The sequence below is a fragment of the Podarcis tiliguerta genome, assembly GCF_965153285.1.
Source record: "Podarcis tiliguerta genome assembly, chromosome: 9".
NCBI lineage: Eukaryota > Metazoa > Chordata > Lepidosauria > Squamata > Lacertidae > Podarcis > Podarcis tiliguerta.
In genome coordinates this window covers 6,091,797-6,114,097 of record NC_139542.1, presented here as the reverse complement: position 1 = coordinate 6,114,097, position 22,301 = coordinate 6,091,797, and the positions used below count along the sequence as shown (strand labels likewise).

At 47.9% G+C, this 22,301-nt stretch overlaps 1 protein-coding gene and 1 pseudogene across 4 annotated transcripts in view; both read left to right on the top strand.

The window, feature by feature from the left end:
• The first annotated feature begins 1,537 nt into the window (after positions 1-1,537).
• The window catches only part of RNF24 (ring finger protein 24), a 77,488-nt gene continuing 56,724 nt past the window's right edge, over positions 1,538-22,301 (top strand). The window contains exon 1 of one of the 3 annotated variants that reach the window (XM_083398824.1): positions 1,538-1,678. Coding sequence is in view for 1 of the 3 variants with exons in the window: in XM_083398819.1 (XP_083254945.1) it covers positions 15,047-15,129 (83 nt within the window). In the remaining 2 variants the exon portion in view is untranslated. Of the gene's footprint in view, positions 1,679-14,788; positions 15,130-22,301 lie in introns of those variants that run through there. The other 2 variants (XM_083398820.1, XM_083398819.1) reach the window with 2 other exon arrangements.
• On the top strand, positions 6,847-7,610 carry LOC310657466 (transmembrane protein 106C-like; annotated as a pseudogene). Its single transcript has one exon. The product of its transcript is annotated as a transmembrane protein 106C-like (transcript).

Below are 22,301 nucleotides of genomic sequence, written 5' to 3'. Positions count from 1 at the left end.
CCCATGTAAAAATGGAAATGTTTCTGACTTTTGTCAGAGGCAGCTGAGACTCACACACCTTTCATCGTCCCCCATCCAGGCAGCCAAGAAGCATTAGGACACTAGTCCCTAGTTTCATCAGAGAATTGTTGGAGGGTGTGGGAAACCCCTCCAGACCCTGGCTTATCTTTGCAAATGTGCTAGCAGTTTTATTGCTGCACCACTGCGAGACTAATAATTTGCTGTTTGCATTGTTTTATGCTATTCTTAATAACTGCATTTATTTTGTTCTTGATGATTATTTATTAAAATTATATTATATTGGCTGTGATTAAAAATAGCACAACATTTACATTACATTACATTACATTACATTATAATCATAGAATCATAGAGTTGGAAGAGACCACAAGGGCCATCGAGTCCAACCCCCTGCCAAGCAGGAAACACCATCAGAGCACTCCTGACATATGGTTGTCAAGCCTCTGCTTAAAAACCTCCAAAGAAGGAGACTCCACCACACTCCTTGGCAGCAAATTCCACTGTCGAACAGCTCTTACTGTCAGGAAGTTCTTCCTAATGTTTAGGTGGAATCTTCTTTCTTCTAGTTTGGATCCATTGCTCCGCGTCCGCTTCTCAGGAGCAGCAGAAAACAACCTTTCTCCCTCCTCTATGTGACATCCTTTTATATATTTGAACATGGCTATCATATCACCCCTTAACCTCCTCTTCTCCAGGTTAAACATGCCCAGCTCCCTTAGCCGTTCCTCATAAGGCATCGTTTCCAGGCCTTTGACCATTTTGGTTGCCCTCCTCTGGACACGTTCCAGTTTGTCAGTGTCCTTCTTGAACTGTGGTGCCCAGAACTGGACACAGTACTCCAGGTGAGGTCTGACCAGAGCAGAATACAGTGGCACTATTACTTCCCTTGATCTAGATGCTATACTCCTATTGATGCAGCCCAGAATTGCATTGGCTTTTTTAGCTGCCGCGTCACACTGTTGGCTCATGTCAAGTTTGTGGTCAACCAAGACTCCTAGATCCTTTTCACATGTACTGCTCTCAAGCCAGGTGTCACCCATCTTGTATTTGTGCCTCTCATTTTTTTTGCCCAAGTGCAATACTTTACATTTCTCCCTGTTAAAATTCATCTTGTTTGTTTTGGCCCAGTTCTCTAATCTGTCAAGGTCGTTTTGAAGTGTGATCCTGTCCTCTGGGGTGTTAGCCACCCCTCCCAGTTTGGTGTCATCTGCAAATTTGATCAGGATGCCCTTGAGTCCATCATCCAAGTCGTTGATAAAGATGTTGAATAAGACCGGGCCCAAGACAGAACCCTGTGGCACCCCACTAATATAATATATTACAATATTATATTGAGTTCCCACTGTCTCCCTATGCGAAGCCAGCTAAAAAAAAAAGGCAGCAAAATTGCGCCTGCGCACTACGGAGCGGGAAGCCGCGCCACGGGGCGCTTTTTCCTTGCCCTTCGACGGGCAAAGCCTGTGGGCGGGGCCTGAGAAACGGGGCGGGGCGGAGGGTGAAGGGAGACGCGCGCGGGGCGGAGTGTTCCAGCATCCGGGTCCCTTTCCCGCTGTTGTGTGCCTGGCATTGAGCGGCGCCTGTGCCTGTGAAGCGGCTGCCAACGTTCGGAGCAGAGCAGACTCTTCCGCCGGCGCGCAGGCAGCAGCATCTCCTCTGGGTGAGTAGCTAGTCCTGCGTGTGCATTGCCCACCCCCCAAAAAAACCTCACCCCTCTTCTCCATTCAGGCTGAGGTTGGAGTGTGTGGGTCGGGGTCGTTTCCAGCCTGCCATGCAAAAATGAGGTGTCTGGGTATTTTTTCCTTAAGGTCTCCAGCCTTCCGTGCAAAAAAAAATGGGGTTTTGTAGCTTTCTGTATCTCGTGCAATAAAAAACAAAATTTTGGGGGGTGCTCTGAGGTGTTTCTCTTTGCCCCTGCCTGCCTGCTTGGCTGCACGGAGAGAGGGCAGTCCTGTCTGTGACTTACAACAAAGAGAGGAGAGATGCGCGTTGGGAGAGGGGTTGCTGTCTGCGCTGCCTTTCCCCTTCCCAGTGGCAGCATCTATGGGGGATTTGGGGTGTGGGGAGAGACTAGGAAGGGAGGAGGTGGGGGGCCACCCGCCTGTCCTTTCTCTCTTCCCTCTTTACCCCCAGTTCCCCAAGGAAAAAAGCGTCGGTCTGGGATGCCTTTGGCTCCAGCCACTGGTTGGGAGAGAGGCGAGTGGTCTGCCCTTGTGGGTCTCTGTGGGGCGTCCGAGTGGGGCGGCCTTTCTCCAGAGATTCTGTGTGGTCCTCTCTGCGCGCTCCCTGCTCTCTGTCTTCTTATGGGGGCTGAAATGGGCCGGAGGTCTCTGTGAAGATGGCCTTCCCTGGGGCGATGAGGAGGGGGTAGCTGGGTCTTGGGCTACGGTTGGGGGTCCCGTCTATAGGGCTGTGAGAAGATGCAACGGGGCAGTCGGTGGGGTGGTGCATACGGCTCTTGCCAGGGGGCGCTGTAGAGCCATGGGGAAGGAATCTTGTCTCATCTGTGGGGCTGGGAGCTGTAGGGAAGACATTTGGTGGTGGGGGGGTGGTATCTGGAACTTGGGGGGTGGGATGGGGGCCCTGACCTCATATGCTCCCTGAAACTGTGCCCTTTTCATTCTCTGTATGGGGCTAAGGTGAGGGGGAACGTAGCTAGACTTGGAGTCTGTATGGGGCTTCTGTGGGGCTGAGGAGGCATATCGCCCCCAGAGCAGCTGTGGGGCTTGCCATCCCCTTGGAGCCAAGAAGGTGTTTTCTATGGGGCCTTCCAGAAACGGGGCAGCCGTTCTGCACAGCACACCTGTATTGCCATCGCTTCTGCGGAAGCATGTGATGCTGGATGATGTCTGGGTTGTTCCTGGGAACTGGGAGGTGGCTGTGTCGTGGGTTCCTTTCCTGTCAGGTTGTGGGGTGTGTGGGGTGTGTCGTTCCCTAAGGGGTTATTTGACACGTGCGCCGCAGTTCGAGGCTGCTGTGGGGTGTTGTTCTGTGGAGCCGAGAAAGCGTGGGCAGGTGCGTTTGGAAATAATGTGGTATCCCTTAGGGGAGATGCCAGAACATCTTGGCAGCGTCACAGTGGTGGATATATATATATATTAATGTGCGTCCCGAAAGGGCTGGATCTGTTCCACCCACCTTGGCTATGGGGGAAAGGCTAGGTCCCCAAGGCCCTGCCCCAGTTTCTAATTCAGTTGTTGCCGTTTTGTTTGGCTGGCCTCGCCAGGTTGCAATGCCCAGTCTCTCTGCTAGTCTGTATTGAACTGGGTTATGCCCACTGAGTGGCTGCATGGATTTCCCCCTCCGGGTCCTGGATGACTCTTCCTCTGTGCTGAGCGCAGGCCCAGATATCTGTGGATGCGCGTCCACTTTAAGCTGGTCCAGCTCCTCTTTTAAATGCGAACCATCCAGCCTCCCGTCTTTCCAAAGTTGACAGGAGGGCAAGTTCCCTGGCTTGTTTAAAGGCAGATCAGACAAGATTATAAGAGTGTCTTTTATATGTCTGGAGAGGAAGTTGCAGCAGTTCTCAGCGACTCCCCTCCTTTGCAAAATAGCCTTTGATTATAGAGTGAGCCAGCAAAGCACAGGAAATTCCTAACGCTGAGTAGGAGAGAGTCTGAAAGCACAGAGCTTAGGTTGTGGGGAGTAGCGGGCTGGGGGGGGGGGTTAAGCACCAGAACGCAGAGATTGCCAAAGTGGTGCTCTCCAGATGTTTGCATGGTTAAACGCCAAGGGTGGCGGGGAATTGGAGCCCCCCATCAACATCTGCAGGGCTCAGCCAACGTTAAGAGACCAACTGCTGCCATAGGCAAAGCGTAAGAGTTTGCAGAGCAGCTGGTTTTGATAGCTTGAGGAGCCAATGTAGTTCTCTGGCCCCCTGAAGCTGGCCTCAGCCACTCCCTTTTGCAAATATCACAGGAGATGCCAAAGATTTCCTGCGTGTGTGTGTGTATTTCTAAAGAAACTTTGGCAATGCATTTCGATTGCATATTGCTTCTCTCCGGCCTTCCCTTTTTCATCTGTAGTTCCTGATCGTGCCTGCAACGTGCTTAGCAACACGGAAAGCTGGCTTAGTGGCTCTGCTTGCTTGCAGGACTCCTTCGAAATGCAGAGTGCGCTTCCTACTGTCTTATTATCCTTGATTTTGGGTGTCTGCGATTCCCACAGATTCCTCCTTTTTGCTAAGTTGCCTGTGTACCTCTGCACTTCTTCTGCAAGTTCTGTTCTGCTCTCTCGAAGTCCAGTAGGTGTACATTGCTGAAAATTTCCAGCTTTTAAAGAAATAACGTCATTCTAACAACAACAAAACAGGCTTGTGGTTTTCTCTGGGGGAGTTGTGCAAAAAATTCTCGGTGTTACCGTCTGAGACCTCTTTTCCTTTTCTCTTTGATGATAGCTGTCTTCTCTGCATGTAGCCACATGGTGTTAATTTGAGACTAGATGTTTTGGTGAAATTAAACATTAATACATAGTATGTGGAGTAGATGTGTAGCTGTTTTAACAGAGCGGCGAGTTAATTTTCAAACACCAGCCACACTCTGGGGTTGTTGTTTTTGTTTTTATAAGGGTCGGTGTGAATCGTTGGATGTTTTTATGGTAGACTTCTGTGGAACTGAGAGGTTCTGGAGAGATGGTGTGGCCTAGAGGTTAAGAGGCTGAGCTGACACTTCTCTCTTCTCTGCCATGAACTCACTTGGTGGTCTTAAGAGAACCGTGCTCTCTCTGCCTCAGTCCCCCCACCTGGAAAATGGGAAACAATATTTTTGTACACTCAAAATTTTTGTGACTCAAAGGTGGAAGGTGGTTTACAAGTAGTCATTTAAATAAAGAATGCTAGCTTACCTGACAGGGATGATGTAGCATCACAACTAGATGATGCATGTGAAATCCATTGAACACCTTGAAAACACTCTACAGGTGTTAGACATTATCGCCAACATGGTTGTTCTGATCTAAAGGAAACTTGGATTATTGAAAAAGGTAGAGAAGCAAACAGTTCTGTGTGCTTGGATCTACAAACCGACATGGGTGGCGCAGTGGTCTAAACTACTGAGCCTCTTGGGCTTGCCGATCAGAAGGTCGGCGGTTCAAATCCCCGCAACGGGGTGAGCTCCCATTGCTCGGTCCCCACTCCTGCCAACCTAGCAGTTCGAAAGCACCCCCCCAAAAGTGCAAGTAGATAAATAGGTACCACTCCAGCAGGAAGGTAAATGGCATTTCCGTGTGCTGCTCTGGTTTCGCCAGAAGCGGTTTAGTCATGCTGGCCACATGACCTGCAAAAACTGTCTGCAGACAAACGCCAGCTCCCTCGGCCTGTAAAGCAAGATGAGCACCGCAAGCCCAGAGTCATCTGCGACTGGACTTTACTGTCAGGGGTCCCTTACCTTTACCTTTTTATTTGCTTAATATTTGCATTGGGAACCAGAGGACCACATCAGTGCAGCAAAATACTGGAATGTCTCAAGACAAATGGGAGGAACAGCTTGCATTTTAAGTTCTGCCAGATTAGAGAGCCTGGATAGGTTGGTTAGAGCGTGCTGCTGATAATGCCAAGGTTGCAGGTCCGATCCCCATATGGGTCAGCTGCTTATTCCTGCGTCGCAAGGGGGTTGGACTAGATGACCCTCAGGGTCCCTTCCAATTCTACGATTCACTCTGACCCTTAGCATAGAAGAACCAGGGTGGAAGATCGGACAGTCTTCCAAATGGGGCTCATGCTCCCACAACACGACAGAATCAGGAGTGAGACCTTTTCTGTGTAATTGGAACATTAATTGCTCCGTTGGGTTGTCTTTTACACCTGTGCGCTTTGTAAGAACATCCAGATGACTTTCTTTGTGCCAATGTGCCGTCCACATGGCAGGTGGCAAAGCATGAGGGTTGGGGGAATGCAGCAGTGATTGTGTACAAAACCCCTGTCTGGAGTTGTGCGTGGCTTTTCACTGCAGATACCACTTTGGTTATTTGCCTAAGATCCGGCAGCCCAGCCACTGCTCAAGCGATGCTTGGTGTCCATATCTGGCCTTGCAAAGGGATATTCTTCCAGGTCACATTTGTGCAGCTCTGTCCCTACGGCAGTAGTTGCACGTCCAGTGTCTCTCCAGCTTGCATTTATTTCCCTGCCAGACAGAACAGCTGACATGCTCTGTCCCGGTCCTCTTCTGCTCTTGGCACGCTGCAATCTGCATGACGGTGGCTAATAAATTAGGAATGTTTGGTTGCAGGGAATCCTCCCTCGGAGTTGAAGGCTAGGTAAGCCGAGCTTGCCTCCCCTTTCAGCCGTCTGATTACTGGACATGAGTTTAATTTCAGCTGCTATATTCTACACAAACAGATGATCACATGGCAGAGGTGTTCCTGGACTGTACAACTTCAAGCTGCAGGACTGTGGGAGCATTCTGCTCCATTAAAATACATATATACTCCCTGCACATAGAAAACTAAGTGTCAGGGAGAGGCGTTCTAGCCTAGCCTTCTACCTGGCATGCTGTGAATGTGACTAGAGGAGCCATTCAGACATAAATACACCCCCCCCCCCGACCTGCAGCATGTAGTGTAAAGATGGGCTAGATTCCAGATTGGAGGTCCAGAGTTGCAAGGGGCTACAACTATTCACCCCCAACCAGCGTTCAAAATTCGCCAGGAGCCAGGCGCGTTTTGCACCAGACTATCGCCCATTTGCAACCAAGTGAAGGTGCCTGCTCCACCATCTGGAGGCGCATGCCTGGGGATCCTTGGATCTTGATCATTTTCACGCAGTAGCAGCACACCCAGTAGAATTCTGTCTGTGATATTTTATCTGCACAATCAGAATGAATTTCGGTAGCGACGCTAAGCGGCTTCAGCAGATGGCGAGGAGCCGCCGGTGAGGACGGAGCTGGGCCGCCTTCAGCCCGGAGGACACATTAGGAACCCCCTCCTTCCCGAAAAAACCTGATGCAATGGGGTCTTCGCAATCTGTCGGCACCAGCTCCTACTCCTCCAGGTGACGACAGAGAGAAGAGGGCAACGATTTGCTAGACAACAAGGATCGGGAGGAAGACATTGCTAAGTTTCCATATGTTGAATTCACTGGGCGAGACAGCATCACCTGCCCCTCCTGCCAAGGCACTGGCTGCATCCCAACAGAGCAAGTCAACGAATTGGTAGCTCTAATACCATACCATGACCAGAGGTTAAAACCTCAAAGGACGAAACTCTATGTTTTGGTGTCAGTGCTGCTCTGCCTCCTGGTGTCGGGGCTGGTGGTCTTCTTTCTCTTTCCTCATTCAGTCCTTGTGGATGACAATGGCATCAAAGTGGTTACGGTCTGGTTTGACGAGAAAAACTCCCTTGTGGTCCTTGCCATCACGGCCACTCTCTGGATCAGAAACTCCAATTTCTACTCGGTAGCAGTAACCAGCTTGGCCAGCCAGGTGCAGTACAGGAATACTGTGGTTGGGACTCGGCAGAATGAATTTCAGGAACCAAAAAATCATATTGAAAAACACGACTTCCGAGCCGCCTGGCCCAAGAATGGCAAGTGGACATTCCGTTTTGGCGACTGTAACCCAAGTTTAAGGAGCCATTGGGCACCTAGCTTACATACCTGAGTTTCTAACACTATACCCTCAATACACACGCTTTGCATTAGTATACTTTGTACTAGCATATAGAAGAAATAGGTAGCCTCCATTCTGTCCCCTAAGGAGTGGTGGGGAGGGGAACCTGTGTCCTCCAGATGTTGCTGTATTGTAGCTCCCATCAGCGATCACTGCAGATGGTGACAGCAGCCACAAAATTAAGAGACGCCTGCTTCTTGGGAGGAAAGCAATGACAAACCTAGACAGCATTTTAAAAAGTAGAGACATCACCTTGCCAACAAAAGTCTGGATAGTTAAAGCTATGGTTTTCCCAGTAGTGATGTATGGAAGTGAGAGCTGGACCATAAAGAAGGCTGATCTCCGAAGAATTGACACTTTTGAATTATGGTGCTGGAGGAAACTCTTGAGAGTCCCATGGACTGCAAGAAGATCAAACGCATCCATTCTTAAGGAAATCAGCCCTGAGTGCTCACTGGAAGGACAGATCGTGAAGCTGAGGCTCCAATACTTTGGCCACCCCATGAGAAGAGAAGACTCACTGGAAAAGACCCTGATGTTGGGAAAGATGGAGGGCACAAGGAGAAGAGGACAACAGAGGATGAGATGGTTAGACAGTGTTCTCGAAGCTACAAACATGAATCTGACCAAACTGCGGGAGGCAGTGGAAGACAGGAGTGCCTGGTGTGCTCTGGTCCATGGGGTCACGAAGAGTCGGACACGACTGAACGACTAAACAACAACAAGCTCCCATCAGCGTGGTTGGTGATAAGGGATAATGGGAGCTGTAGCGCAGCAACATCTGGAATGCTGCAGGTTCCCCACCCACTGTCCTAAAGGATGCAGCACAGCGTCTTGGCCCTTTGGACCTTCAGGGAGCCATGGGAGATTTCAGTTCCCATGCATCCCAGTTTTGCAGAATGCAATGTATATCCTAATGCTATGCTGCTGAGGCCATCCAGGCTGCAAGTAGAGTCTTCCGGAAGTAACGCAAAGAGACATGGAGCAGGATACAGTGGAACCTCGACTTACGTACGATTCCAGTTATGACCTTCAGTAGGTGGTTCGGGGCAGCACTGGGGCCTCTGCTGCCAGGGAGAGGGCCCCCATCGCACCCCCGAAGCTGTGGAAGAGGTGCCGCCTACAAGAGGCACAGCAGGGCGCACTGCAGCCCCAAACCCGCCGAGGAACTAACCTGAGGAAGTCCAGAGAAGAACCTGGCCTGGCAAGGAAAAAAGTGACCCTGGCTGAAGTGAATCAGCTATTTACTGACCCTTGCCCCTCCCCCAGCTTGTAGCCAGGTTGGCCCACCCACCCTCAGTGCATGTAAGAAGAAGAAAAAGTTAATTTTTTTCATCTGCAATACTGTCTTATTTATTTTATAGTACAGTACATTGATTATAGGGACACAGGTGGCGCTGTGGTCTAAGCACAGAGCCTAGGGCTTGCCGATCAGAAGGTCGGAGGTTGGAATCCCCGCGGTGAACTTCTGTTGCTCAGTCCCTGCTCCTGCCAACCTAGCAGTTCGAAAGCACTTCAAAGTACAAGTAGATAAATAGGTACCGCTCCGGCGGGAAGGTACACGGCGTTTCCATGCGCTGCTCTGGTTCGCCAGAAGCGGCTTAGTCATGCTGGCCACATGACCCAGAAGCTGTACGCCGGCTCCCTCGGCCAGTAAAGCGAGATGAGCGCCGCAACCCCAGAGTCGTCCACGACTGGTCAGGGGTCCCTTTACCTTTATATTGATTATTGCCTTCATTTTATGGGTCTATGGTCTTTTTAGACAGTAAAATCCATGTTAAATTGCTGTTTTAGGAGGTGTTTTTCATCATCAATTCACTTTTCCGTTTCTTTCTACGGAAAAGTGCACCTCTAACTACCGTATTTTTCGCTCTATAAGATGCACCAGACCACAAGACGCACCTAGTTTTTGGAGGAGGAAAACAAGGAAAAAAATATTCTGAATCTCAGAAGCCAGAACAGCAAGAGGGATCACTGTGCAGTGAAAGCAGCAATCCCTCTTGCTGTTCCGGCTTCTGGGATAGCTGCGCAGCCTGCATTCGCTCCATAAGACGCACACACATTTCCCCTTACTTTTTAGGAGGGGAAAAGTGAGTCTTATAGAGCAAAAATTACGGTATGTATGTTTCTAGTTATGACCGGACCTCTGGAACAGATTATGGTTGTAAGTAGAGGTTCCACTGTAGATTGCTTTGATGCTTCATTAGGGTTCCCTGGGACATGGGCGCTGGCATCTTCCCCCTGTGCCACTTGGGAATTAATTCCAGTTCGAGCTGAGAGCATTCCACTCATCCCTCTCATGGACCATGCCATTGCTGCTTTAGGCTTGATGTGAAGACCATCACAACTTGCTCTTTTTCTGCGACATGACTGAAGGAAACAAAGGCTTCCCTGCCGTTGTACCAGTGGATTCCTTGACAACTTGCATCACTGGTTCGAACGTGTATTAAAGATTAACTAAGGCTGCGAGCATCCTTGCACCATTGAAAACAAAGTTATAAAACGTGCTCTGAGACCTTGTTTTGGAATGCAAGAGGTGTTTGGTGTCTTGTTTCCTTTGTGTATACAAGAATTTGCTACCCCTTTGCTATGAGTGAGATATATATTGCGTGTTTGGACACCAGCTCAGCTCTGTGCAAACCCCAACACACCTGGGTTATGGAAATCTTAGGCTGTGCACCTTAGCCCACAAACATGGTAATTTTCATTGGCCTCTATGTGGCTTGCTTCCAAGGAGATGTGCTGGGGACATCTGTAACTGAGTGCTAGGAAACATGCGAAAATTCCAATGTTCAATCTCACATAAAACCCCAGAGCTGCTGGCTGTTAGTGAAGACAAAACTAACTTGGATTGCTCCAGTGGTCTGATTCCACATAAGGCATCAATCCTTTGCTGGAGTCGGCACAAACTCCACTGGTCATCTCTCCTAGCGCTGCTTTAACCGTCTCAAAAGTGCCAAAGAAATTTCTTCTTTCTACTATTGCAGTGGAATTGGCACACGCGCCAGCATGCAAGTAACCATGGTTTTGTTTTCTAGCAGATATGGCCTTTAACGGACATGGTGCCACGGAGATTTCTACAGAGGTACCTTGGTTTACGAACTTAATCCGTTCCGGAAGTCCGTTCTTAAACCAAAGCGTTTTTAAACCAAGGTGTGCTTCCCCATAGCAGCGGGGGACTCAATTTCCAAATGGAACACACTCAACAGGATAAGCTGGTGTCCGACCGTAATAAATTACCTATCTATCTATCTATCACTCAACAGGAAGCAAAACATGTTCTGCTTCCAAGGCAAAGTTCACAAACCAAAACACCTACTTCCGGGTTTGAAGCGTTCTTCATCCAAGTTTTTCATAAACTCAGCTGTTCTTAAACCAAGGTACCACTGTACTTAAAGAAAGCACAGTTTTCCAATTGGAAGCAACTGCACTTGCTTTTTGTCATTGCATCTCTGCAGGATTTCAGAAAGTGGTCTCTCTCCCAGCCCTACCCAGAGATGACGGGGATCGAACCTGCGATCTTCTGCTTGCGAGGCAGAAGCTCTTCCACTGAGCTACGGCCCTTCCCAGGCAGTCCTGGACTAGACACATCACTCATTTGATTCCCTATATGGCAGCTTCCCCATCCCATGTTCATTATTAATTTCATTTTTGGCAAAATGCACCTGCTGCTCAACCGACAAAACACCTCCAAGCCGTTTGCATAAAATGCTGTGAAACAGATATTTAAAACAGCAGCAAAGGTGGACTTTAAAAACAAATAGAATTGTAAAAATAAAATTTCAAAACGAAGATAAAATGATTAGATTTTTTTTAATGTCCATAAATAATGTTTGGATTGCTTAAACTACAACAACAACAAGTTTTTGGCAGGCATCGAACAAAACAGAGAAGGCAGCTGCCTAATATTAACATATTGATACTAATAAGGTAATATAATTGTAAACATGATGGGAGAGGGAAGAGAGAGCTCTGAGGAGCAGATGGTTCCCTGGTTTTTACTTCCTTTTGCCAAACCTGTTCTGGCAGGAGAGTTGACACGTGGCCATTGTGTGTTGATTTATCTGCAGTGCTTTCTTAAAATGCTCCTCCACGTGGCTTCTGTAACTCTTTCAAGTACTGTTCCACTGGCGATCACTTCCATTCATTCCCTTGTATCTCAGATTACTTGCAGGACTTTGGAATCTATTCCGGAACTGGCGCTTAGACGGCTTCTTTTGCCGCATCCTCACCTTTCTCACGCAGTCACAACCCTTACGAAGAGATGTCATAATACATGTCTGATTTCACACCGGCAGAGATCATGCTTTGGTTTAGTAGCGGGGTGAGGTTGACTAAGGTTTGCCTCGCATTTGACACCTTGCTCTGTCCACATTTGTGTGTTTTGAATTATGTTGGTGGCTCAGGTGCAAATCAGCGGATCGGATTAACATTTGCTGCGCGCTGGTGTAACACCAGGCCCTGTGATCTTTCCCTGCTTTTCAGCAGCGAGGTCACAGATGGGGCAGTGCCCCATATAATCCGACATCCTGTTCTTGCAAGCAGGACCTTAGCCCTCTCCAGTCCTACAATCTCTCAGTGTCTGATAGCTAGATAGGTTTCTTGTAGAGTGGTACTTTGGTTCTCAAACTTAATCCGTTCCGGAAGTCCGTTCCAAAACCACAGCGTTCCAAAACCAAGGCGTGCCTTCCCATAGCAAGTAATGCAAAATGGATTAATCCGTTCCAGACTTCTAAAAACAACCGTTAAAACAGCAATTTAAAACTAAATTTACTCTCTAACGAGACCATTGATCCATAAAATGAAAGCTATAAAGAGTGTACTGCAGTCACACAATCAATCAGTCAGTAGCTGAACTGGGTTCTTCCACACAGTCGCGAAAACAAAAAGAGAGAGCTGCAAAAACAAAAATGCAAAATAAATAGCAAAAACAGACAGATCTCCGCGTAACATTCAAAATGGAAGTGTGGCACTCAAAACGGAAGCGCAACACTCAAAACGAAGCACATTCGGCTTCCAAAAAAAGTTCGCAAACCGGAACACTTACTTCCGGGTTTGGGTTCCAAGTTGTTTGAGTACCAAGGCATTTGAGAACCAAGGTACCACTGTATTGTTAGACGTTGGTGACTTGTGGCTGCTAGGCGTCACAAAGACCCCACCTGCTTGTGCGCGGACTGGAGGGAAAGTTTGGCAACAAACTATTGTCTCGCAGCTTAAGGGCGGCGCCTTTCAGATCGTTCAGACTGCGACTCCCGCCATCCTTGACCACTGGCCATGCTGGCTGGGGCCGATGGGAGTTTGGAGACCAACAATGTTTAAGGGTGTTATGGGAATCTCTGTTGTTTTTCCTGTAGAGGAGTAACATGGCTGCCCATGTGGAAATTAGGGACCCCGATGGAAGGAGGTGGATGTTTCCTGTTGCGTTTGTGCAAATGGTGTCGCCTTAGTAGGTAAGCACTGTGTGTTTACCTGTTTTTCACTGCTCGGCTGGTTGTTGACATCCGTCTGTCTCAGGAGACAATGGAGGAGTGCACCTTTGGAGGTGAATAGATAGATATAGATAGATAGATAGATGAAAGATAGATAGATAGATAGATAGATAGATAGATAGATATAGATATAGATCCCCCCCCCCCAAAAAAGGAAGAAAAATCATAACCAAATTAAACCATAAATTTTGGTTGACTTCCATCCACTCCCCCTCTTGGTTCCATTATAATATACCGTATTTTTCGCTCTATAAGACACACTTTCCCCCTCCTAAAAAGTATGGGGAAATGTGTGTGCATCTTATGGAGCGAATGCAGGCTGCACAGCTATCGCTGAAGCCGGAACAGCAAGAGGGATCACTGCGCAGCAAGAGAGATTGCTGTTCTGGCTTCTGGGATTCAGAATATTTTTTTTTCTTGTTTCCCTCCTCCAAAAACTAGGTGCGTCTTATGGTCGGGTACGTCTTATTGAGCGAAAAATACGGTACTTGTTTATGCACATCCATAAAACCTTATATAGTTAACAATCCAATTTTAAAACCTTCTTCATCTTGGCTGGTCTTGGCCTGGAATCCAATCTCACATATCGGAACAAAGTCTTTCATTCAAACAATCCATCATAGAATCATAGAGTTGGAAGAGACCACAAGGGCCATCGAGTCCAACCCCCTGCCAAGCAGGAAACACCATCAGAGCACTCCTGACATATGGTTGTCAAGCCTCTGCTTAAAGACCTCCAAAGAAGGAGACTCCACCACACTCCTTGGCAGCAAATTCCACTGTCGAACAGCTCTTACTGTCAGGAAGTTCTTCCTAATGTTTAGGTGGAATCTTCTTTCTTGTAGTTTGGATCCATTGCTTCGTGTCCACTTCTCTGGAGCAGCAGAAAACAACCTTTCTCCCTCCTCTATATGACATCCTTTTATATATTTGAACATGGCTATCATATCACCCCTTAACCTCCTCTTCTCCAGGCTAAACATGCCCAGCTCCCTTAGCCGTTCCTCATAAGGCATCGTTTCCAGGCATCAAGTCCTGTACATCTCAAAATCATAACTTCAGGGGTTTTTTAACAACAATTATTTCCCACAATTTCTTCAAATCTTTATATGTTTTTACCTTTGGGGGTGAAGTCAAACAGTTGGAACTTGCAGCGCCTGCTGTGGCTGCGGAGACCGAGAGACATGTTTTGTTGCAGCTGGGGCAGAAGAAGGTGTCCGGTTGTGCTGCTGCAGATGCGCTGTGACATTTCTTCTCTCTATGCTCCTCCGAGTGCTCGTTCCTCCTCTGGTCACTGCTGTGCGTGGATGACCTGACGATCTGCCTCCAGGCCCTGCGGTCGCCTGCAAGGGGTTGACATTGCCAGACTTCATGTCACGTTTGCAGGCATCTTTGTAACGCAGAGTTGGTGCCTGAAACCAGCTCCCCATAAAACATATCCTTGGGAATCCTGACATCTTCCATTCTGTGTGCATGACCAGGCCAGCATAGATGTCGCTGAGATGGGAATGCAGACGTGCTGGGAATGCGAGTTTGGGGGAGCGTGACTCAGTTTGAGACTCTGTCCTGCCATGTGCAAGTGGAAATAAACAGGTACAGTCAAACCTTGGTTCCCAAACGCTTCGAATACCAAAAACCTGGAAGCAAGTGTTCCTGTTTTCGAACGTTTTTCGGAAGCTGAACGTTCGACGTGGCTTCCGTTTGAGGACAGGAAGCTCCTGCAGCCAATCGGAAGCCGCTCCTTGGTTGTCGAACATTTTGGACGCCAAACGGGCTTCCGGAACGGATTACGTTTGACAACCAGTATTTCTCTCCAGTATTCTTTCCTCAGTGGGAAATGGACTCAGCTTACGTACAAAGCTATCCTTGCAACTTCCTCGTGATCGGAGGAGTGTGAAATGCAGGGATCAAAAACCGCCTCATTGCCGGTCCTTTCGCATGGAAGTCCTTTTGCTGAAGGACTTTCCAGGTGTGCTTCCAGCTGCTCCTTGTCCTCAGCACCTGCGCATCCCGTGCGAAAGGTACATGTTGGAAGGGAAGTGGCGCATTGATTAATCCAGTCCATTGATCCGCTTTCCGCTGTCAGCGACGTATTGACAGCAGTAAATGGAAATTGTATCCTGTTGGGGATATATTAAATGCAGGCACATCATAAAATTCACACAAATGAACCAGCTCGACTTTATCTTTCTTCTTTGTTGACAAAAAGATTCTGCGGCAGGTGCTGTTATTATAAAAGCTATTCTGTTGTATATAAAAGTTAACCCTTTCCCTTCAGCGGTGCAGAGGAAGGAGAGCGCGGTTTATGGAAAATCGGCTACTTGGCAGATTGTGCGCAAAAATCTTGAAAGAGAAGTTGGAAGGCATAAACCTCAGGGGAGAGGTTTTTTTTCTAAAAAAAGATGTTATTTTATTGAGTTTTGAACAATCTAAACAGTACAATCAAGAGTAACAATGGCAGCAAAGCAATTGCAGCTCTCTTGCAATTTGTTCAATAAACTAAGACATACACTGAGAAAACAGAAACAAGGAGCGGAAACAAAGATGGACTCAGATTAGTTCATCCAATCTCCCTGCATGTGAGGCTGGGGCTTTGCAAGCTACAGATGAGGCACTGATAAATAGAAACCATGCAGTTAAAAACATATCTGGTTTAGCCCGGCCGTTGGCTAATCTGAAAGGTTCGTTTTTCTAATTACATAATGCCTTAAGGCCGTGGTTCTCAGACTTTTCAGTCTTGGCCTTTAGCCTTGGCCACACTTTCAGAATCAAAATGTGCTTGCACCACATCAAAGTTTTTATGGATAAGAAATGCGTCGGAAAACAAAAAGAAGCAACTCCTAGCCGTGCTTGATTTCTAACAGGGAACTGCTTTATAATATGATCATGGGACAGCCCTGAAGGCAGTCCAGTTTAGGGAAGTTTCTAATGACTGATGTCTTAATGTATTTTTAATCTTTTCTTGGAAGCCGCCCAGAGTGGCTGGGGAAACCCAGCCGGATGGGCGGGCTATAAATAAATTATTATTATTATTATTATTACTTATTAAGGGACATCCAGAAAGTACAAAACAACACAGCTAAAAAAAGAACATGAATCATTCCCAGAATATAATTATAAATAAGCCTCTTGCATACATACCTTAGGTATGTATAGAAAACACAGTGAGAGGTGTGAGCTTGCTTTTGCCAGGTAACCTCTGTATTGGGTCTAATTAGATCAATATAGGACAAATTAAACTTAGGCTAGGTCTAATTTGAGACCTGAACATTTCAGATCTTTCATGTTTGTCAGAGTTGAAAATCCCTTTTCTCAATTTCCTTGGTATTCTTTGATGGTCTTGCTCTCATTTTGAAAAGGTATCTACCCATATTCTGCAAATAAAAAAAATATTATTTTGATGCTACACTGAAATGTTTAAATGTCTCTTTGATTGTCCTTGAATCTTCCTGCCACACTTGCCATCCTCTCCTGACGCACCAGTGTGGCGTGCCACACCCTTGGAGAACCACTGGATCACAGCAAAGGGACCCCGTGGCCATACAAATGCTTTTGGGACTGCAGCTACCATCATCCCTGCCCAATGGCTGAGCTGTCTGGCTAGGGCTGATGGAAGTTGGTAATCCAACAACTAGAGCAGGGCCAAATTTGGGTATCCAAGCTATTTTTGGGACTACGACTCCCATCATCCCTAGCTAGCAGGACCAGTGGTCAGGGATGATGGGAATTGTAGTCCAAAACAGTTGGAGACCCAAGTTTGGGAAATGCTGACTTAGAGAGTCACAGGTTCCCCATCCCTGTCTTATAAAGAGTAGGCTCACACTCTGGCCTCTTGTGACTCAGCTACGCACGCAACACAGAGTCCCGGGTTCAAATCCCAGCATCTCTAGGCAGCGCTGGGAGAGATCCTGCTCCGAGCTACACGGACCATTGTACTGGCTTTGTATAAGGCGACTTCCTAGGCTCCCAGCGCTGCTGTGTTGGCTTGAGCTTCTGTGATGTCATGGAATGTTCACCAATATCCCAGATGAAAGGGAACAGCGTCAGCCACAGAAATCTTAAAAGCAGACCCAAATGAAATGGGCAAGACCTGGAGATGGAAGATGGGCTGGTGGCTGTAAAGTGAGGACAGTGGCAGAGGTGCTGGTGGTCGGGGAATAAAGTAGGAAGAGGATCAAGTAGATTCTAAGGGACCCCAGGTGTGTGTGTGAGAGAATTCGCTGAAACAGTGCCTGGGAACAAGAAGGCATCTCTGCAATGTGTAGAGCAACAAAGATGCTTTGAATGGGATCTTTTGGACTGGAGAGCCCCGGGTTTAAAGAAGCAGAGCGAATTACATTTCACATATTAATATAATATCTGTGAAAGCTGATGCCACAATAGAGTGGTTAGTGTTTAAGACGCAACAAGGCTCTCTTGTTTATATTAATAACAATTCTTCGAAGTGCCTTTGGCTGTGGGTCGCTGGTTATATAACACGTGCATCAGCCTTGGCAGTTCACCTTGGGACAAGGAATCCAACAGAATGGATCTCTGCGCCTGGCCAGATTCAGCTGAAATAAATCCAAGGAAAACCCCCTAAGCTTCCTCAAACAGCGTTCAAGAGTCAGGCTTGCATCAATGCTCTCCGGGGACTGAGATAGGTGTCGTGTCGCCAGGGTGGATGTGGGGTTTGGGCAGACGTCTTCACTCAAAAGAGTTTGCAAAACTGAGTGAGTGAAACCTTGATGGATCCAATCTGGGAACTCACCCCTCTAACCAGCTACGGTCCCTTTGGTTGCAAAGGCGAGGAGGGTGGCTGCTTTGGTTTTCAATTCCATGAGCAAATCCACCTCTAATTATCCCTACAAGTAGAGATTAAATATCAACAGAGCAGGTGCGATTGCTGCTTGGAACACGCAGCTGGGATCTGGGATAGATGACCCGTCTGTTTTTTTGCCAGGTAAGCCATGGAAGCAGATGGCCCAACTGTCATGAAATTGCCCAGCCTCTCTCTGCTAACAACAGAAGCATCTCGGAGGGATGTAGTTGGCGGCTTGGCGCACACCTTGGGCACAATGCCGCACGTTCAGCCCTTGAGATCTTGGGTAAAGAGCCCACTTTCTGAAACTTTGGGGTGCCCTTACCTGAGTAGATGGGACTGGTTTGATGGGCCAAAGTCTAAGCCATTTCCCCTTTTAAAGCCATCTAGGTTGGTGAGTGGGACACGGGTGGCTCTGTGGGTTAAACCACAGAGCCTAGGACTTGCCGATCTGAAGGCCAGAGGTTGGAATCCCCATGACCTCCGGTTTTTCCATCCCTGCTCCTGCCAACCTAGCAGTTCAAAAGCACGTCAAAGTGCAAGTAGATAAATAGGTACCGCCCCAGCGGGAAGGTAAATGGTTTCCGTGTGCTGCTCTGGTTCGCCAGAAGTGGCTTAGTCATGCTGGCCACATGACCCGGAATCTGTACGCCGGCTCCCTCGGACAATAAAGCGAGATGAGCGCTGCAACCCCAGAGTCGGTCACAACTGGACCTAATTTTCAGGGGTCCCTTTACCTTTTTTAGGTTGGTGAGCATTGTTGTTTAGTCGTGTTCGACTCTTCGTGACCCCCTGGACCAGAGCACACCAGGCACTCCTGTCTTCCACTGCCTCCCGCAATTTGGTCAAACTCATGCTGGTAGCTTTGAGAACACTGTCCAACCATCTCGTCCTCTGTTGTCCCCTTCTCCTTGTGCCCTCCATCTTTCCCAGCATCAGGGTCTTTTCCAGAGAGTCTTCTCTTCTCATGAGGGGGCCAAAGTATTGGAGCCTCAGCTTCGCGATCTGTCCTTCCAGTGAGCACTCAGGGCTGATCTCCTTCAGAATGGAGAGGTTTGATCTTCTTGCAGTCCATGGGACTCTCAAGAGTCTCCTCCAGCACCAGAATTCAAAAGCATCCATTCTTCGGCGATCAGCCTTCTTTATGGTCCAGCTCTCACTTCCATCCATCACTACTGGGAAAACCATAGCTTTCACTATACAGACCTTTGTTGGCAAGGTGATGTCTCTGCTTTTTAAGATGCTGTCTAGGTTTGTCATTGCTTCCCTCCCAAGAAGCAGGAGTCTCTTAATTTCGTGACTGCTGTAACGAAATTGGTGAGCATAGTTTGGCTGTATGAATAAGTCATTTCTTTTCTATGTGCCAGATCTTCCAACATTCAGCTTCATGGGATCTCCACCAGTCCTAGTGTTATGAGAGAGGGAGGGAAGTTTTTGGAGAGCCTCTGCACACTTTTTGGAGGAAGTGCTTTCTCTTTCGCCTCTCCTGAATCTTCCGACGCTTAGCTTCATTGGACATCCATGAGTTCCAGTTTTATGGAAGAAGGGGAAGACGCTATTCTCTAGCTGCCTTCTCCACATAACTAGTGCACTGAATTCTCTTTTCTGCTCTTATGTACATAATAAGTTATGCGGTGATAAAAACCGCATTATATGTTGGCAGAGCTTTTAGAAACCGCCGCGCATTTCATTGAGGCCTAGTGTGTCAACAAACCCTTTTCCGGTTCCAAGATTTTGCAGCTTGCTCTCCAACGTAGGTAAATTCCGTTTTGTCTTGCCTCCCATTCTTTCTACTCTAAGCCATGATGATAATAATAATAATAAAAGCCATTCATTGTTCTATTTATGGCTGAGCTTATTGGCCAGCCTCCAAAGGAGTTTCTTCCAGGTGTGCCCAGTCTTGGCTCTCAATTTTCCCCTTTCTGGAGCGGTAGACGCCCAACCCTTATCACAAACTGCTTATGGGACTCCCTCCAATTTCAAATGCCACTTGCCATCTGGCACGGGCACCTCCTTTTCAAAGAACTGCAAGCCCGGCCTCCCTTGGATGTGGTTGCATGGTTCATCAGATCCAGTTCATGATACAGTCGCACCGTGGATCCCGAATACCCTGGAACTCGGACGTTTTGGCTCTCAAGCGTCGCAAACCCAGAAGTGATTGTTCCTGTTTGCGAACGTTCTTTTGGAACCCGAACGTCCAGTGGGCTTTCGCAGCTTCTGATTGGCTGCAGGAGCTTCCTGCAGCCAATCAGAAGCCGTGATTTGGTTTTCAAACGTTTTGGAAGTCGAACGACATCTGAAGGCAGCCCTGTTTAAGGAAGCTTTTAATGTTTAATGGATTATTGTATTTTAATATTCTTTTGGAAGCCGCCCAGAGTGGCTGGGGAAACCCAGCCAGATGGGCGGGGTATAAATAATAAATTATTATTATTATTATTATTATTATTATTATTATTATTATTATTCGACTTCCAAGGTACAACTGTATAGAGAAGCTTCCTTAGCTTCAGCCTTGTGGCCAGTTTTGTTGGTGAGAATTGCAGCCCCAAAATACCTGGAGGGCAGCAGGTTGCACGAGGCTGGCCTGCTGTTATGGACTGGCTGGATGCAGAAGAATGGTGGTGGTGGGGAACCCCAACAGAAAAAGGCTCAGAGCCCGGGGATTGCTGGTGGGATGACAATGAGTGGTCAGAGGGAGAAGAGGGAGCAGACTGGAAAGAGAAGGTGTCGGAAGAGGCAACAGGGTTTAGTGAGCAGGAAGAGGCTGTGCCAGACAGCAGTCCAGAGACAGAAGCAGAGGCTGGAGAGGAGGCAGGGAATCAAGAGGCAGAGATGAGTCAGGCTGCTGAAGATGAATCCAGGGACTCTCCCCCTCCTGCTGCAACCAACTTCCCTCCCCCTGGTGTCCCAGGACACGGAGAGGAATGAAGAGGGCAGAGCAAAGAGAGACAAGGCATCAGCTTCTGAGGAAGAGAAGGGCAGATGAGAGGAGGCTTTAGCCTAGTTGCTGTACCCGCTCAGGCTGCACTTAGGAGCTTGCATGTTGGACTTCTCTGCCATATAAGCAAAAACATTGCATGCAGACAAGTAGCACATCATGGAGAAAGAGCCCTGACAGGCTCTCTTTCTATTTGCATGGAATGTGTGTGAAGAAGCAACTAACTGTGAGCCTATACTGCACTTCTGAATAGTACTACTTAGACGGATGTTAACAAACCTGGGGGAGAAGTAAATACAGGGAAGGAACTAGCGGAGGCGAGGAAATCTTGCATCGATTCAGAAACAGGCAACGTAATCTTTGGCTGCTTGCCTCTAGTCATGTATCTTAATGCTTAAATGTGGAGTTGGAAACTGGGTCAGTCATGTCTAATGGTCATTATGGCCTCTAAAATATCCTGCACAGCAGCTTCCTTTGTTAAAAATAGGATGGACTATGGCTTAGTGGAATGTACATGCGGAATGTGCATTCCACGTTCTGCAGGTGGCATGTCCCGGGTTCAGTTCCTGGCATCTCCTGCTACCTGATCCTTCTGGCAGGCGATGCCAAACACCTGTGTCCCAAGGGTGTGGGGATCGGCTGACAGTCAGACTAGGCCAGTATCCTCTAGGTCAGTGGTTCCCAACTAAGTACTGCAGACCACCCACTTTTCAAAAGCCAAGCCATGGGCCCCCTACTTTGGAAAATGTTGATATCTATGGTAGAGGGACCCCCTGAGTGAGTTATGTCCACCAATTGGGACCACTGCTCTAGATGTTGTTGACTCTAGCTCCCATCACCCCCAGCCGCTGGTCATTCTGCCTGAGGCTGATGGAAATTATAGTTCATTAGCATCTTGGGGAGGGTGCCATTTTTGCTACTCCTGGTTGCATTGGGTTAGAATGATGGGACAATGGCTTGGCTTGTCAGCTTCCTGTGGTCCTAAGGCATTTGGGTGTACCTAAACAGCCTCTAAAGGAGTGTCTCCATCCCCATCGTTCAGCCCAGACACTGAGGTCCTCCTCTGAGGGTCTTCTGACGGTTGCCTCATTGTGCAAAGTGAAGTTACAGGGAACCAGGCAGAGGGCCTTCTCAGTGGTGGCGCCCACCCTGTGGAACGCCCTCCCATCAGATGTCAAGGAGATAAATAACTATACAACTTTTAGAGGACACCTGAAGGCAGCCCTGTATAGAGAAGGTTTTAATGTTTAATGTTTTATTATGTTTTTGTATATGCTGGAAGTCGCCCAGAGTGGCTGGGGCAACCCAGTCAGATGAACAAAGTGTTTTTGTTGTTGTTTATTTTGCCCCCAGACACACAGTTTTGTAGAAGAGTTGTGCTTGGGCCCTGCTTAAGAATTTCCCCCAGGCAGGCCCTTGCAGAGCTTGTCTGAGGCCAGAGATGGGAGTCTTGT